The sequence below is a fragment of the Ranitomeya imitator genome, chromosome 2 (genome assembly GCF_032444005.1).
Source record: "Ranitomeya imitator isolate aRanImi1 chromosome 2, aRanImi1.pri, whole genome shotgun sequence".
NCBI classification, from domain to species: Eukaryota; Metazoa; Chordata; class Amphibia; order Anura; family Dendrobatidae; genus Ranitomeya; species Ranitomeya imitator.
Window position 1 is genome coordinate 189,027,967 of NC_091283.1, and position 16,100 is coordinate 189,044,066.

At 44.7% G+C, this 16,100-nt stretch overlaps 1 protein-coding gene across 3 annotated transcripts in view; it reads right to left on the minus strand.

The window, feature by feature from the left end:
• The window catches only part of AKNA (AT-hook transcription factor), a 37,109-nt gene that overhangs the window by 7,194 nt on the left and 13,815 nt on the right, over nucleotides 1-16,100 (minus strand). For all 3 annotated transcript variants that reach the window (XM_069748377.1, XM_069748378.1, XM_069748379.1), the window contains 10 exons: nucleotides 14,823-14,959; nucleotides 13,768-13,827; nucleotides 13,515-13,627; nucleotides 12,629-12,827; nucleotides 12,388-12,527; nucleotides 10,638-11,150; nucleotides 8,632-8,836; nucleotides 6,679-6,773; nucleotides 4,079-4,293; nucleotides 2,566-2,701 (listed from right to left, as the gene is read on the minus strand). In XM_069748377.1, the coding sequence (XP_069604478.1) occupies nucleotides 2,566-2,701; nucleotides 4,079-4,293; nucleotides 6,679-6,773; nucleotides 8,632-8,836; nucleotides 10,638-11,150; nucleotides 12,388-12,527; nucleotides 12,629-12,827; nucleotides 13,515-13,627; nucleotides 13,768-13,827; nucleotides 14,823-14,959 (1,813 nt within the window). The remainder of the gene's footprint in view (nucleotides 1-2,565; nucleotides 2,702-4,078; nucleotides 4,294-6,678; nucleotides 6,774-8,631; nucleotides 8,837-10,637; nucleotides 11,151-12,387; nucleotides 12,528-12,628; nucleotides 12,828-13,514; nucleotides 13,628-13,767; nucleotides 13,828-14,822; nucleotides 14,960-16,100) is intronic.

Consider the following 16,100-nt stretch of genomic DNA (forward strand, 5'->3'; position numbering starts at 1 on the left):
TCAGTCCCCTCGCCGCCAGTGTATAACATCTGGCCCCTCGCCCTCTGGTGTAGAACATCAGCCCCTCGCCCCCAGTGTATAAAAACTGGCCCTTCACCCCCGGTGTATAACATTCGGCCTCTCGCCCCCAGTGTATAATATCCAGGCCCTCACCCCCTGGTGTATAACATCTGGCCCCTCGCCCTCCGGTGTAGAACATCAGCCCCTCGCCCCCAGTGTATAAAAACTGGTCCTTTACCCTCAGTGTATAATAGTCAGGCCCTCACCCCCTGGTGTATAACATCTGACTCCTCGCCCTCGGTGTATAATATCCGGCCCCGCAATGCTGTTTGCTTTTACTAACACGTGACAGAACATTTGGTGATCCACATATCACGGATACCAGCGCGGTCCTGTAATAGGAGCCACCAGGGCAACAAGTCCGTTCATGACATTTGGTGACCCCTAAATCTTCCCCCATCAGCTGTGAGTGATCTTATTAAGAAGTGGAAGGAACCGCAGCAACTCAGCCACAAAGTGGAGACCCCATAACGTTACAGAGCGAGGGGCCGAGTGCTTAGGAGCAAAGGGCAGAAAACTGACCAAAGCTCTGCTAACTCCATAACTGCAGAGTACAGACCTCCTCTGGTATAACATCAGCACAAACACTGCGCTGTCACCAGGAGCTTCATGGCCGAGCAGCTGCATGCAGCCTTATATCACCAAGCACAATGCTGAGCGTCGGATGGAGTGGTGTAAAGCATCTACCACTGGACTCTGGAGGAGACGAGTTCTGTGCAGTGACGGATCACACTTCTGTATCCGACATTTGATGGAGGAGTCTGTGTTTGGTGAATGCCAGAAGAACGTTACCCCCTGACTGCACTGAGCCCACTGTACAGATGGTGGAGGAGGATAACGCTTTGGGCTTGTTTTTCAGGACTTGGTCTCAGCTCCTTAGTCCAAGGGAAGGGGAATCTTAATGCTTCAGCACAAGACATTGTGAATAATTGTAGCTTCCAGATTTGTGGGAACAATTCGGGGAAAGGTCCTTTTCCTGTCAACCATGATTGTGCCCAGCACACAAGCTCCATACAGACAATGTAGGGTGGAGTGTGGTGGGGAAGATCATGACCATTCACACAGAGCCCGGACCTCAGCCCCATACAACACCTATAATGGAGATTGCGATCCCGGCCTTTCCCCAACATCAGTGTCTGAGATCACAAATGCTCTTCTGGATGATGGGACAAAAATTCCCACAGAAGCCTCCAAAATCTTGTAGAAATCCTTCCCAGAAGAGCAGAAGCCATTATATCTGCAGAGGGGCTGAAGCCACATATTAATCTCTATGAATGCAGAATGTTAGGTCAGATAAAACCCTGGATTTGGACTGTGGGGGCACACACTGTCCATATAGTGGTCATCCCCTGCAATGATACCCACTAGCTGACCCCTAACTGTGGAGCTAGGAACCTTTCACTATTCCTCCTCCGTGAACTCTTCTTTTCTACCTATAAATCCAATACCAGTAATCCCGCCGCTGCTCCTGCACCCTCTGTGTGATCCCTCTCCCGTTCTTCTCAGCTAATTGGTCAATAGGGATTACCTACCTGTATCCGCCTGTCAGATGATCCCTCACGGGATGTACTGTCTTAGAGAGCAGCGTGTAACCTAACACAACTCAGCACAATTATTATCAGTCCTATACTGAGATCGATCTAGTTCCAGGCTCCGCTATAATAATAGAAACCATAGGTCGTATCTAAGCGAATGGTTAAATGTGGGTAAAGTGGAGTATTTGGCTATTTTTAGAGAGTTGATTCTGACGTCTTTATTAGATCAAGTCTTAGCGAAATCCCATGTCAGATGATAACTGGCTTTAATAATTAGACTAATCAATGAATATACAAGTTCATGTAGCGAGCAGAACAATCCTGCGGGGGCTGGATGATCCAGATGACGAATTTTGTGCTTACTAGAAAGTATTTGTGGCCATACTCAATATCGCACATACAGAGCAAGGGTGCACAACCTGCGACCTGGGGGCCGCATCCGGGCCTGTGTGACCTCTAGACATCTGGACTCAGACATGCTTTCACCATTTTACAAAACAGTGACAAAACAGTGACAGGTTTTTTTGCAGCAATTCTGGAAAATCGCTGCAAAACCAATGTGTTAGATCGCTCAGTACATTTATGCCGCCATCGTTCTCGGCAGTGGGAATCCTGTTTACACGGGACGATGCGCTGCCAAAAACGATGATCTTTTACAAAGCACAATAGATCTTTACACCTGATGAACAAGGTGAAATGACTGTTTTTTAGCGGTAGAAACACTGGGGACAGTAATAATGCACCAGCTAAACCGTACAAGTGTTTTTGGTTTCTTGTTTTCACTTTAAAGGCAAAGCTCCTATTCTCATAGAAAGTGCAATGTTTGTTATGTCCTTGAAGCTCCCCTTTAAAGTAGGACAGATACAAGTGATGATTAATATAAAGGCTAAACAAAAGTAGGACAGATACAAGTGATGATTAATATAAAGGCTAAATAAAACAGAGATAAAAGGATTCAGTCTAAACTTACTCTTTTGCGGTACGAGACTGCAGAATGTCTTCATCAGGAGGTGACAGGTCTTCCATTGGTGAAAGTAGCTGGGAGGCACCGGGCGAAGGTTCGGCGCTGACATTATTATAGGCCTCCTGCTCAGAGCCTGATTCATCTGGTGGAAAGGGACAGATGGGTGAGGATGAGGGGGATTGTAGGTCTCTTGATCTGAACTTATAGCCTCCTATGAGGCTGCACGTTCGGGTCAGGAGATCAGATGTCAGTCCAGGTATTGCGGTCTGGCTCATTTATTCCTTATGGGACTACTGGAGAAATTTGAGGATTGGTGGCTGTTCCCCAGAGGTCGACCCCAACGATTAAGAAGTTCCCTATCCTATGGATGAAAGTGAATGATATAGTTGATGCAAACTACCATGCTCTTGCATGTTGTGGTATACATAGAGTTTGCTATTATAGGGCAGCATTGAATTTTATTGCTTACAGTGCATTTTAAGAAAAGATAAACACTCATCAATCGTTTTGTTGGGGAGGGGGGTACACAAGCTAAGACCCTCACCAAAAGCTAAATCAAAAGGAGCAAAAAAGCTCAGCTGAGAAAAAAACAGGCTCAATAGAAAGTCTGTGGGCCGAATTTATCAAGGTGTTTTAAGCCAGAATGCTGCTGTAAAGCAGCTTGAAATGCTAAAAAAAATGTATGCCTCTCCTGGCCAGCTCCTCCAAGTTTTAGAAAAGTCAGAGGCACTGGGGCAAAACAGTAAGTTTGCCTGAAATCTTCTCTAGTCCCTGTCCGGAGTAATGTTTCTAACAGGGACATACAACAGTTGACTTGAGTGCCAACTTCATTACTTAGCGAACACCTCTTAATACATTTTTGCCTCTTTCTGCAAGGCACAGTTCATCAGGGCTGACGTACCCGAGGACAGCAAAACTTTTGACGTGTCTGTTTGACATGTGAAAAGTTTTCGAAGATTGCAATCACTACCATCTATAGCCATATAGAAAGAGAAAGCACGTCCGCACAGCTGCACTTACTCAGAATGCCAAATCAAATAGCCAAACCATGCTGCCGGTCCCTGTTGACTGATAAGTGGTGCAGTATCCAAAGTTGCAAGACGATAATTTTCCATACATAAGAAGGGAAAGAGGAACGCACTCACCAGTCTTCTAAAATCCAATCCTTTATTTAACGCACGGACAGACTTAGCAGGGAGGGGTGTGGAGGATGACGGACGACGGCCGTTTCGCGCTGACGAGCGCTTCTACGGGTCCTGATCGTCAGGACCCGTAGAAGCGCTCGTCAGCGCGAAACGGCCGTCGTCCGTCATCCTCCACACCCCTCCCTGCTAAGTCTGTCGGTGTGTTAAATAAAGGATTGGATTTTAGAAGATTGGTGAGTGCGTTCCTCTTTCTCTTCTTATGTATGGAAAATCACTACCATCTGCCTTGCAGCTCTTCAGACCTCAGAGCGGCATTTGATAGCGACTGGGCGTCTGAAAAACAAAAAGTAAGTTCCTGAAATGCAAGGACTCACCAGTGTGCTCTGTGCTCTCACTTTCGGTGAGACTCTTGGGCCCGGGGGAAGGAGAGCTAGCTTCTGAGGGACCCGTCCAACGGTTATGTGGTTTTCTCTTGTCCCATAATGTCTTGCGTTTTCGGGATAAGGGGTCACCAGATTTGGAGGAGGGGTGTCTCTCACTTTTAATTGGAGAATTGGAGGAGGGGTCTGGTGCTTCTTCTGGATCTTCCCTGGGAGTGGAAAAGATTGAGATATATTTTATACTTATGCCTTATTACTGTATTCATATGTAACATAAGTAAAAGTATTACCTAACCATAATGGTAATACACGGCTGTGATCACATGTCTCACCTCCGGCCTTCACTTCAGATTCTGGCCTACTTAAATGCAGAACAGTGGCCTAAAGGGGTTCTCCACTTGTACAGCAGTGCACCGCTATACAGCCTCCCGGCTTTTCTGATTGGCGGGAGGAGGCGAACTCCTGCTTGATTTACACATTGGACGCCCCCACTGCCCTGAACTTTGCACTCTCCGATAATACAGCTGCAACATCGGACGGAGATCTGTAGGTGGCAGGATCCAGTGATCCGGCTAACATCAATGTAGTCATTACAAGCTCTGCGCTCCTTGCCTAGGAGACCAGTCGCCACTGACAAGACTGCAGAGGTGGCCGGTAACCTAGGCCAACCTCCTTTCTTGAGAACAGAGAGGATGTTTAATAACAAGTGAGCTGCAAAGTTGCTTCTTTTTACAAGTACTCCGCAATTTTACCATTATTGGTGTCGAGAATAAACCTTTAAGCTGCCCAAATACGTCAGATAACATCCGCCAAACACTTCTAAAGGTACCGTCACACTAAGCAACGCTGCAGCGATACCGACAACGATGTCGATCGCTGCAGCGTCGCTGTTTGGTCGCTGGAGAGCTGTCACACAGACAGCTCTCCAGCGACCAACGATGTCGAAGTCCCCGGGTAACCAGGGTAAACATCGGGTTACTAAGCGCAGGGCCGCGCTTAGTAACCCGATGTTTACCCTGGTTACCATTGTAAATGTAAAAAAAACAAACACTACATACTTACATTCCCGGTGTCTGGTCAGGTCCCTCGCCTTCAGCTTCCTGCACTGACTGAGCGCCGGCTGTAAAGTACAGCGGTGACGTCACCGCTGTGCTCTGCTTTACGGCCGGCCGGCTCTCACCAGTCAGTGCGGGAAGCTGAAGGCGAAGGACCTGACCAGACACCGGGAATGTACTGTAAGTATGTAGTGTTTGTTTTTTTACATTTACAACGGTAACCAGGGTAAACATCGGGTTACTAAGCGCGGCCCTGCGCTTAGTAACCCGATATTTACCCTGGTTACCAGTGAAGACATCGCTGGATCGGCGTCACACACGCCGATTCAGCGATGTCAGTGGGTGATCCAGCGACGAAATAAAGTCCTGGACCTTCCCCAGCGACCAACGATCTCCCAGCAGGGGCCTGATCGTTAGTCGCTGTCATACATAACGATTTCGTTAACGATATCGTTGCTACGTCACAAAAAGCAACGATATCGTTAACGATATCGTTATGTGTGACGGTACCTTATGGCTGGCTTTTATCTCTCCTGACACCTCCATATGTGTTTTCGATAGTGCGGGTGGAGTTAGCTGCTGCTGGAAACCCGTAATGTTGAACTATATCCCCAAGAATAAAAGTATTGGTCAAGTAAATTCAATGTGTTCCATCTCTACCCCGACATCATCTGCGGGGGGGGAGAGATTCGGGAGCCCCATAAACATAAGATGGCTGGCTGATCTCGTCAAAATCAGTGGGTTCAGCTGACTGTTCTTTATTGTATAGTGGCCTTGAGATTGAAATTCCCGGACCCTGCCCCAAATCTGGACTCACCACATAACAGTACTATAGATTATGTATGTCACTGTAGGACTGTATCTTCATATCAATGCCAGGCCCATTACATCACCTTCTCTCTTATATACTCCTTTATATTCTCCTATATTCTTTTACGTTTGGTTACTTAAACCAGAGCTAAAATAAAAACACTTTCATGCTCACGTTCACAGTCAAAATCTGCGTTAAATGTTTAGCAATTTAAGCAAAAATTGTAATTTCTTTATTTTATGGCAACTTTTCGAAAAATCCAAGAAACCCCCTTAAGACGTCAACTGTTTTACTTTAAAGTGGACCTGTGACTTTCCATAAATATGTAAATGTTCTTGCCTTGTGTAAATGCCGCTGTTCTCCTGAATCCGGCGTTGTTTTTCTTTTGTTCCTGCGTCCCTCCGTTCCTGAGATATGGCTCCTTTTTCTCTGTAACTAAATCTACTCTTTTTAGTCAAGTGGGCGTAGTCTGCAACTGTTCTGTGGGTGTTTTCTTGAAGACCACGCACATTTGGCTAGAAAAGGCTAGCTTTAAATACCAGGAAGAAGAGGCCATTATCTCAGGAACAGAGAGGAGCAGGAACAAAAGAAAAACATCGCCGGATTCAGGAGAACAGCGGCATTTACATCAGGTAAAAAAAATACTTATTTATGGCACGTGATGGATCCTATTTACTTATAACAATGTAGAAAATATAGGAAAGCAGAATGTAGACAGAGGGTCTTACTGAGTAAGTCTTAGCTGATCTCTCTGCTTTTGGATGGACCGACTACTTTCTGATCCAAGAAATCCACTGTCGGTTTCTGGGGACAGAATTCTCCTCTGTATAAAAGAAAAAGAGGATTCATAAATATAACAGGAGCAAAATCATTAAAGGTTATAAAAAATACAAAACAAACCATATAGTTAAAGTGTTTGTCTTATTGCTCCATCCGGGCACAAGATTGTCATAAAGGTGGGTCCTCCTTCAAGAACTCCTCTTCGAGACAGAACAAAGAACTGCTGACAAGTGTGAGACTCAGCCATCCAGCTATTACACTGATATCTAGCCATTTAATGGGCTCCATGTAACATTACATTCTACCTGTAACTGGCTAAGGCTGCACCCAGCAAAAGGCGTGGTACCCCTCCCCCCCATCTCCCGTACTAAGAGGGTGGTGTACACCGTCACAACCTTTTTTATCTAACAAAGTCAATGGTTTATGAAATTACATTACTGATCCTAAATATCTCACCTCTAAGTGTGAAATCTACCTATAATGTACTGTAGAGTAGTCCCCTGTTACCAGTCATCACAGATTGAGGTGTGAATAATAAATGTGGGATTCTTCAAAGGACAGGATGTCTTGTAATGTCCCCTCCCCCTCCACTATCACTTTATCTCACACATCTCCAGATACATTTACTAAGGGTACCGTCACACAGTGCCATTTTGATAGCTACGACGGCACGATCCGTGACGTTCCAGCGATATAGTTACGATCTCGCAGTGTCTGACACGCTCCTGCGATCAGGGACCCCGCTGAGAATCGTACGTCGTAGCAGATCGTTTGAAACTTTCTTTCGTCGTCTAGTGTCCCGCTGTGGCGGCATGATCGCATGGTGTAACAAAGGTGTGCACGATATTGTATACGATGTGCGCATAGTAACCAACGGCTTCTACATCGCACATACGTCATGAAATTATCGCTCCAGCGTCGTACATTGCAAAGTGTGACAGCAGTCTACGACGATGGAGCGATATTGTTACGATGCTGGAGCGTCACGGATCGTGCCGTCGTAGCGATCAAAATGCCACTGTGTGACGGTACCCTTACTTGTGCTATCACTAATAATCTGTGTTCCTCTCACTAAACACTTCCCTTCCCTTGCCAAAGCAGCAGCCAGGCTCATATTTCTGTCCAGCTGCGACACAGATGCTTCCACCCTGTGCCAGTCATTGCACTGGTTGCGCATCTGCTACAGAATCACCTACATTAACTCAAAAAGCTTTCCACAACGTTGAACTACGTCTCCTGTTTCATCTCCGTCTACCACCCTATCCCTGCTCTCTGTTATGATGATAATCTAAGACTAACGTCATCCATAATCCAAACCTTCTACTGCAGTCTCTATAACTTTTCTTGTGCTGCACCAATTCTCTGGAATGCGCTACCCCAGACAATCTGGTTAATTCTTGCCATCCTCAGTATTAAGCATACTCTAAAAACACATCTTCTTAGGCAGGCCTATCACATCACCTCTCTAATCTAACTGTTCTCAGGCCTTCCTTCCTATGTTTCTCTTATAATCTGATCCTTTCTACCACTTGTTCCCACACTCCTTGCTCTCAGTAGTACTTTGTATCTGGACATTCACAGACACTGGCTGGTGACCGATTCACCCAGCTTTACATTATTATCCTTATGTATTATAAAAGATGGCTGCACCACACAATACAATTTACCTTTTGCGTCATCCGTATTTCTGTATAGATTGTAAGCTCTTCTGAGCAGGGCCCTCATCTGTCCTCTGAATTATTGAACGTGTTACTCTGCAATGTCTGATGCTATGTATTCATGTACCCTCTGAATTGTAAGTATTAATGCCTTTGTCATAAGGGTCCACGTAATGGTAGGTTTTCGTGATGACTTCTCACGGCAGAATGCACAATTGATATCATTACAATGAAGAGTCTCACCTGGGAAACACTTCCCTTGGTCCTCAATGGCTTCTTCTCGGCAGAGGGGCTGACACTCTTGCTGCTGGCGCTCTGGGGGCTGCGTGCACGCTCCTCGCTGACTGAAGGCACGGCTGCTGGGGTCCCGGAGTGTTGCTCTCTAACATGGGGCATTGGAGAATTCAGAGAAACCCGCTGGGGGAATGTTTTTGAGCTTTGAGCCATCCTGATAGAACACAGACATGTTTATATGTAGACAGCTCCATTGCAGAATGACAGATCCGTAGCTCAGGCTACAGATCCCTTTCCATACTAGGGTAAGATTTACAACCAATATGGAAGCTAAAGTCATGACTGGAGAAGGATGGATGGAGGTATGCAGATCGCTGTGTACAGTCCTTCTCTCGTTCCTTGGTATCCACATGCGGATACTAGTGCCATGCATGCGATATAATAGATACCAATGTACCAAGTATGAATTAAAGGCCAAAAAAAGTGGGCACACAGTGATCTGCAGAGGGGCCGAAGGGACGTGGTTAATCTAGATGGTATATTATACTAAATATTCATATCATCTCATTTTCACAAATTATTCCTGGTTTCACATATTAATTTCAGTAGGACCGCAATGTATGGACTTGCAGTGGATCTCCCCGAAATATGTCCATGAGGCTGTTGTGTCAGGACATGGTGATCTGTACTTGGACCATGAAAGTCGGACCTTTGTGTTAGGCTTTTCTGTGCCCTAGTCTTCTACATTATAATGTAGATGCTTCCGCACTAATGTGACCGATTCCAATAATAACATTATATTTGGGTATTGTGATCCCGTTAGACAGCAGGCACAAAGCTGATGTGCCGTAATTGTTAGCTAGCTGCTCAGATCGCCATGTATTTGACATTTATATGATGTTTAAAAATCTGATGTTGAGGGAAACGTATTCTCTGTCCTTCAACAATATTTTTGACTGCATCTTCTGTTTTTAAGATTCAAGAAAAGACAGAAGTGAAAAAGATCAGCAAACCTGTGTTCGATAATCGAGCCTCCTGGAGCCCTTCTGCAGACTGCTAAAGGAGAGACTGGTTCTTCTTAAAGGGAATCTGTCACTGGAGTATAATGATGATCTGAGAGCAGCATGATGTAGCGGCAGAGAGCCTGATTCCAGCGATGTGTCACTTGTCTGCCTGCTTGCGGTCATTTTTATACAATCACTGGTTTCTGTGTTGCGAATCTACACCACTGATTGGCAGTTTTCTGTGTACACTGTACATTGACAGACACTGGTAATCAGTGGTGGGGGCGTGGCTGGACTAGGAAGCACGAGACGCCTAGTCCTGTAGTGATAATCTCCTGCTGATAAAACACTGTTTTTACTGAAACAGCAACACACAGCCTAGTAAGTGACACATCGCTGTAATCAGGCTCTCCACCTCTACATCATACTGTGCTCAGAATACATAGCATAGCAAAAATCGTCTAACAGATACCCTTTAAGAAGCCCAGCCGAGCATGAAGTCTGATTGGCATTGCCATATGAGATGGAGCTGGCCTATACGTTACTATCCGACCTTTTACCAAGCCTTGTAAAATTACCAATCTCATCTATAGTTGTCTGTTTCGAGATGGGTTGCACTCAAGTCAGCCAAACTCTGCTCTACACCTACGAAGGCAAGCACCCTGAAACGGGGGTCTGTACTTGAGTTTGGCTATTATCTCTGATCATGTGGCAATACTTATTAAAGGGTTGGACACTGGAGACACTCTCTATGTGCGTATTGGAAGAGACCTGTCAATCTAGCTGAGCAGAGAGGGTGAAACCTGTGGGTACCTACATCCGTGGATAGACATCATATTCACCACATCCCCCATTTCTCTGAAACATACAGATTTACAATAAAAGAGCTCATCTCCGATTCATGCGGCCGGTGGTTCGGGCAGAATGAATCATGTCCATCCACTGGTAAAACAGTAGAGAGAACATCTCAGTTAGTAACAGTGGATCCTTTATCACCCATTAGACATTCACCTTCTCACTGCTGATGGTTTTGTTTCCTCGGGAGAGATCCTTTGTCCACTTAATACAGAGGATCTTCTGCGCTGTGCCATGGGCGATGACGTGTGGCCAGAAATGATCCCACTAGCTGCGTCATGCAGGTGGGTTAAGGACCTCTCAGTTGGATGATGCACGTGTGGTGAAGAAGTCTTTGGATGGCTTCGGTGGTTATCTAATTGTGTGTGCTGTTTTGGCCTTGGAACATGGTGGCCATGAGGACTGACAGTCTGTAAATGGTCCTCATGATCCTGCGATGTCACAGATGTGAGAGGATCTAGCTGTCTCGTGTCTCGTATAGCCTCCTGTGTCCTAGGCGATGTCAAGAGGACCAGTGGTCTTCCTTTTTGTGACCTGATTGCATCTGAATGTCCCTGAGAAGGGGCATCCTGGGGGTGGTCGTGAGGTTTAGCGCTTTGTGGTGGCTGCTGTGGCCACTCTTCTAGCTCCGATCCAAGGGCATCAGGAAGAGACTTGAAGCTACTGTATCTGGAGAATGGAGAGACAGTGGAAATTACTAACTGGAATACCCAAGTCAAACACTTGTTTGCAAGGTGACAATGACAACGTTGCTTAAAGGGAATGTCTCACTGTTCAAAATGATAATAAATGTGCAAAGAATAGAAAGTTCTACAACTAATCATTGCTGTCACCTCTGGTCCCAAGTTCAGCAGCTCCATATCCTTCTGCGGCTCACATTATTAGCTAAGCCAGTCCCCTTTTCTGCTCATGTTTCAGCCATTGCAGAGAAGGGGGGCTGGTTTAGCTATTGACATAAGCAATCAAGGAACCCTCTTAAAAAAAAACCTGATAATATGCTGACACTGGAAATTCTGGCCTGTGATGATCATGAGGACAAAAATGGAGCTACTGAACCCAGGACCAGAGTATCGATTGTAAAATTTATAATGTACTATTTTACACCCATCTGACACCCACAAAAAGCTAATTAAACCAGTTATATTGGTATTTAGGGGACTTAGCCCCTATAAAAATCATGTCGGTACTAGAAGTTTCTGCAAAAAATGTAGTTTGCCAATGAGGGGGCTTCAGGGCACCCTTGGAGAGGCCAAGAGCTCGGAGCACCGATATGTTCTTTCTATTTGTATATTGAGCACTTTGTCATATCTTGCACCTCTGCATGGACACTAAAGGAGCCCAGCCGGGTTCACAGTGACATTGCGGGTTCTCGGGTCCTGTCTGCGGCTGTCGGTCCGTGCTGTACTGCAGACAGGAGCGAGCGATGAGAACACGCAATAACACTGTCAGCGTGGCTGGACTCCTGAAGAGTCCGTGTGGAGGTGTAGAGCGCTGATAGAGTGCAGGTAGTGACCTGTCAATCACGATATGACAAAGTACTCAGTATGCAAACTGATAGGGTGTCACGGTGAACGGAGCCCTTGGCCATGCAAAAAGTGCATCAGAGCACCCCTCGTTTGCATACTAAATCATTTTTTTTTTGTATCTAAACTATTAAAATCTATACTACAGGTATGATTCTTATCCGAGTCCCCTACATACCCGTATAGGTGATAAATTAGCAGTTTGGGGTGACAGGCGCTCTTTAAAATTTTATTCATCTAGACAACCCCCATAATGTTCAAATTAACTGCGCTATGAAAGGAAATCTTCATACTTTAGAATTATCGCTATTATCTATAATCATGTAGATTTTATTTCCCATAATTTAGGCCACTATTATTTGCAGCAAAATTGAAAAACTCACGTAGATAGCAAGGTGCCGTAGTCTCGCTCCACCTGCCTGTGCTTGTGGAGTAGGGGCTGAGGTAAGTATTCCGCTGGATCTTCCTTACTTAACGTCTCCACATCCACCTTAGAGGCGCTGAGGGGCTCTGGAGAAGAGATCTGAAAGGACAGTGAGGTAAGACATCTTTGTGGACGGTATCCAGGAGCAGGTACAGGTACGTACATTATATAAAGCATGTGTATGTCTTTATGATACTTGCCTGGGGGTATGGGGTTTGTAGAGCTGGAACAGGCGCTGAGGCTGATGGAATTGGAGCACTTCCTAAATGATGGGTTGTAATTTTGTCTCCAAGGTTATTTCTTAATTGAGAGTTTGGGGAAGACAAAGGAGAGTTTTCTATTTGTTCTTGCAATTCCTCCAGTTGGACACCAAGTTGGAATATGGCTTCTTCCAGTTCCCTGTCCCAAATAAGCATACAGATTGTACAACATGAAGCTTTACTATAGATCACCTACAAGAAACAAGTCTGTGAATATCACAAGCAGGGAGATGGCCGCCGGCATTCAGTCATGAAAAGTAACCGATCTTTCAGTTGCTTTTCATGACTGAAAGCCGGCGGCTCTCATTAGAAATAAAATTAATTTTCTACCGGGTGCCGCGCTTTCAGTACTGCGGACAGGCATCTTCGTAACGCCATTAGCCTGCAGATTAACCCAGTATCCGCAGGTTAATAGCGTTATTGGACCTGGCAAGTTCCCTTTAAAAGGGGCTTCCATTAATTGGACAACACCGTTCTTAAATATTTTATACCCAGGCACTCACCTCCCGCACTAGCACCATTCCAGCGATGTTGATGCTCGATCTCCCGTTGGTCACGTTGCATTGTTATGCCAAGTGGGCGCTGCAGCTGATCACTCTGCCCTCAGACAAAACTTAGACATCCTAGAACTGCGGCCCACTAGCATTGGCGCCATAACAATGTCACGTGAGCACTGGCAAACAAGGCGCCGACATCACAGGAATGGCATCGGTGTGGAAGGTGAGCATCTGTTATTTTTGTTTTACGCTGGAAAATACAGTATTTAAGAAGGTGGTGTCCGATTAGTGGACCACTCCTGTAATGCTCAAATGAACCTAGACTTTACCTTTGTGGATCTAGCTCGCCAGTCAAGTTCCCAAAACCAGTGCGCTGCTGTTCTTGTGCCTTTAAATATCTTTGTTCCAGCAAATCCAAAGACCCTTGCAACTCCCTCACTGCCTGGAATGGAAAAGAGGGAATAGCAGATTAGACCACCATAGAAAGACATGCAGTAATGCGCCTAATAGTCATTTTTAAAAAGATGAAATAATTAAACAGTAGTAAGTTCCTTTGGATCAATTTGGAAATGGAAATGTTACCTGTTGTTTTTCTCCAGGAGTCAGGTTCCCGCTGTGCAGCAATTCTTCAAAAAGTTCCACCTGTCAGTAAGATTAATGCATATAAGTTACTATATACAAAACATAATGAAAGCGCTGAGTCTGTAGTGTCTGTCAATTATATGCAAGGTACATTATTATTTTAACCCCTTCATCCACATAGACATAAGCTCAAACACTAAGCTATAGTTACATCCTAAAGTTACAGCTGTAGCCACGCAGTAAGTACACCATGACGCCAAAAAATATCTTTAGGCAGAAAACTCGATGTTGAAATTGAAAAATTACAAATAATTTTAGAATAAGCTGTGTGTACATGAGAAATAACATCATCATGTAAGGGCACGAAATAGTATAATGAGTTTTCTCAATTTTCTGTTATATTTGGCACTAGTGGGTGGAAAGTGGCTGCTATGATGTCTCCCGTACACACTACACACATACATGAGAGATTCCTGCCCTTCCATCTCTATGTGCAGAAGCAGTAGCAGAATGGAGGACATTATACAGAAGTACTGAGCAGTGTATCTGTGAAATCAGCACTAAAGTGTGATAAACATGTCCTAGAAAGAAGAAGCAGAAGCTCTGCATCTTTGCCACTCTCCTCTTCCTCCTTGCTCCCGTTCTCCTCTCCATAGCTTTAATCTGATCCCTCTGAACTGGCAGGCAGTTTGTCTTGTTTTGACCCATGCAGATTTTAGAATGAAAGATGATTTCGGGAGGTGAAGTGGCTCATACGTGGAGAAAGAAATAGATTTCTCTAACTAGATATATTCTAAAGTTTCTTATATTTGCTTGTACTATTAATTTCAGCAAGGTTCGTGAAACTGACAGCAGCCATGTAACATACCGCGAGCCATTAAACACGTCTAGCTGGATTTCAAGTTACAGTTTTCTGCATCAAGATATATTGCCGTATCATGATTTTTGTGTCAAGTTAAAAAATAATACACCTGTACTATATATTGAGCAACTTAATGAGAATTATAATGTAATAAAAAAAAAAAACGTGCTTACTGTACAAGTACAACACCAACCTCTCGGTAAAGGGCCTCTAAGTGAGACATGAGGGTGGAGGAAACGTCTTCAGGAGGATGAAGAGAGGATGAACCTGAGGTTTCTGGTAAGAAATGGGCCGAGGAGGTCATAGAAGGCTTCTGATGGTCAGAGGAACCTACATCAAAACACAAGAAATGGTTTTTTTTAACCTAATAATCTGAGCTCTTTATTTGGATTAAACATGGACAGTTATGAAACTTTGCACTTTATTTGGAAATCTGTCTTCATTCCTGTAAAAAAACTGCATGTAAGTGGCTTCCAAACTCCGGCTTTTCCCCAGTTTATTTTCCTGCCTTCAGCTCCATTGAGATCAGGACGTACCCGTGTGGAGTACAGCTGATGGCAGTGATGGGTCATCCCCCGTCTCCTCCTCTGAGCGTCCTACTTATCATAATAATCTTGTACGTCAGGCTTGACAGGCCCTCTCTGCCCCCTGTACAGTATACTATAATGCAGGGGTGGGCAATTCATTTCCCCAAAGGGTCACATGAGAAACCATGACTTTTCTGGAGGGGCCGAACCAACTGACCGAACATAATTCTGCTTATTATTATTATTTTACATTTTTGTAATTTAATATTAAGCAGAATAAAGTATGCTGAGCAGCAGCTCCTGTTAATACATGTTAGGATAGGGCTTATTATATTAAGTATATTTTTTTTCAAATTCAAGTTTTTTATTTTTGTGTTTAGAAAGTACAAGAAAATACAATACAAATAGTACAGGAGGTACTATAACTATAAATCCATGCATACCTAAAGTACTTTTGGGGTATAGGGAGGATTTTCCATCAATGTCCAGATCACGAATGTGTTTTCCAATATGAAAGATAGAGAGTCTTAAGTATATTTAATAGGTATAGTCTTAACTTGATCTATAGCCCCCATACAATACACGGTATGGTAATATTACAGGCTTCCACACACTATATGATGCCCCACATAAAGTACGATGTCCTACAGCCCCACACACTCAGTATGATGCCCCACTGCTACCACACACAATGATGGCCCCACAGCCCCCACACAGTATGACCTCACAGCCCCCCCACACAGTATGGTACCCCACAGCCCCCACACACAGTATGACGCTGCCATAGTCCCCCACACAGTATGATACCCCTACAGACTTTCACACACACCATATGATGTCCCCACAGCCCCACACACTCAGTATGATGCCCCCACAAACAATGATTGCCCCATAGCCCCCAACACAGTATGAAGCTGCCATTGCCCCCACACACAGTACCATAC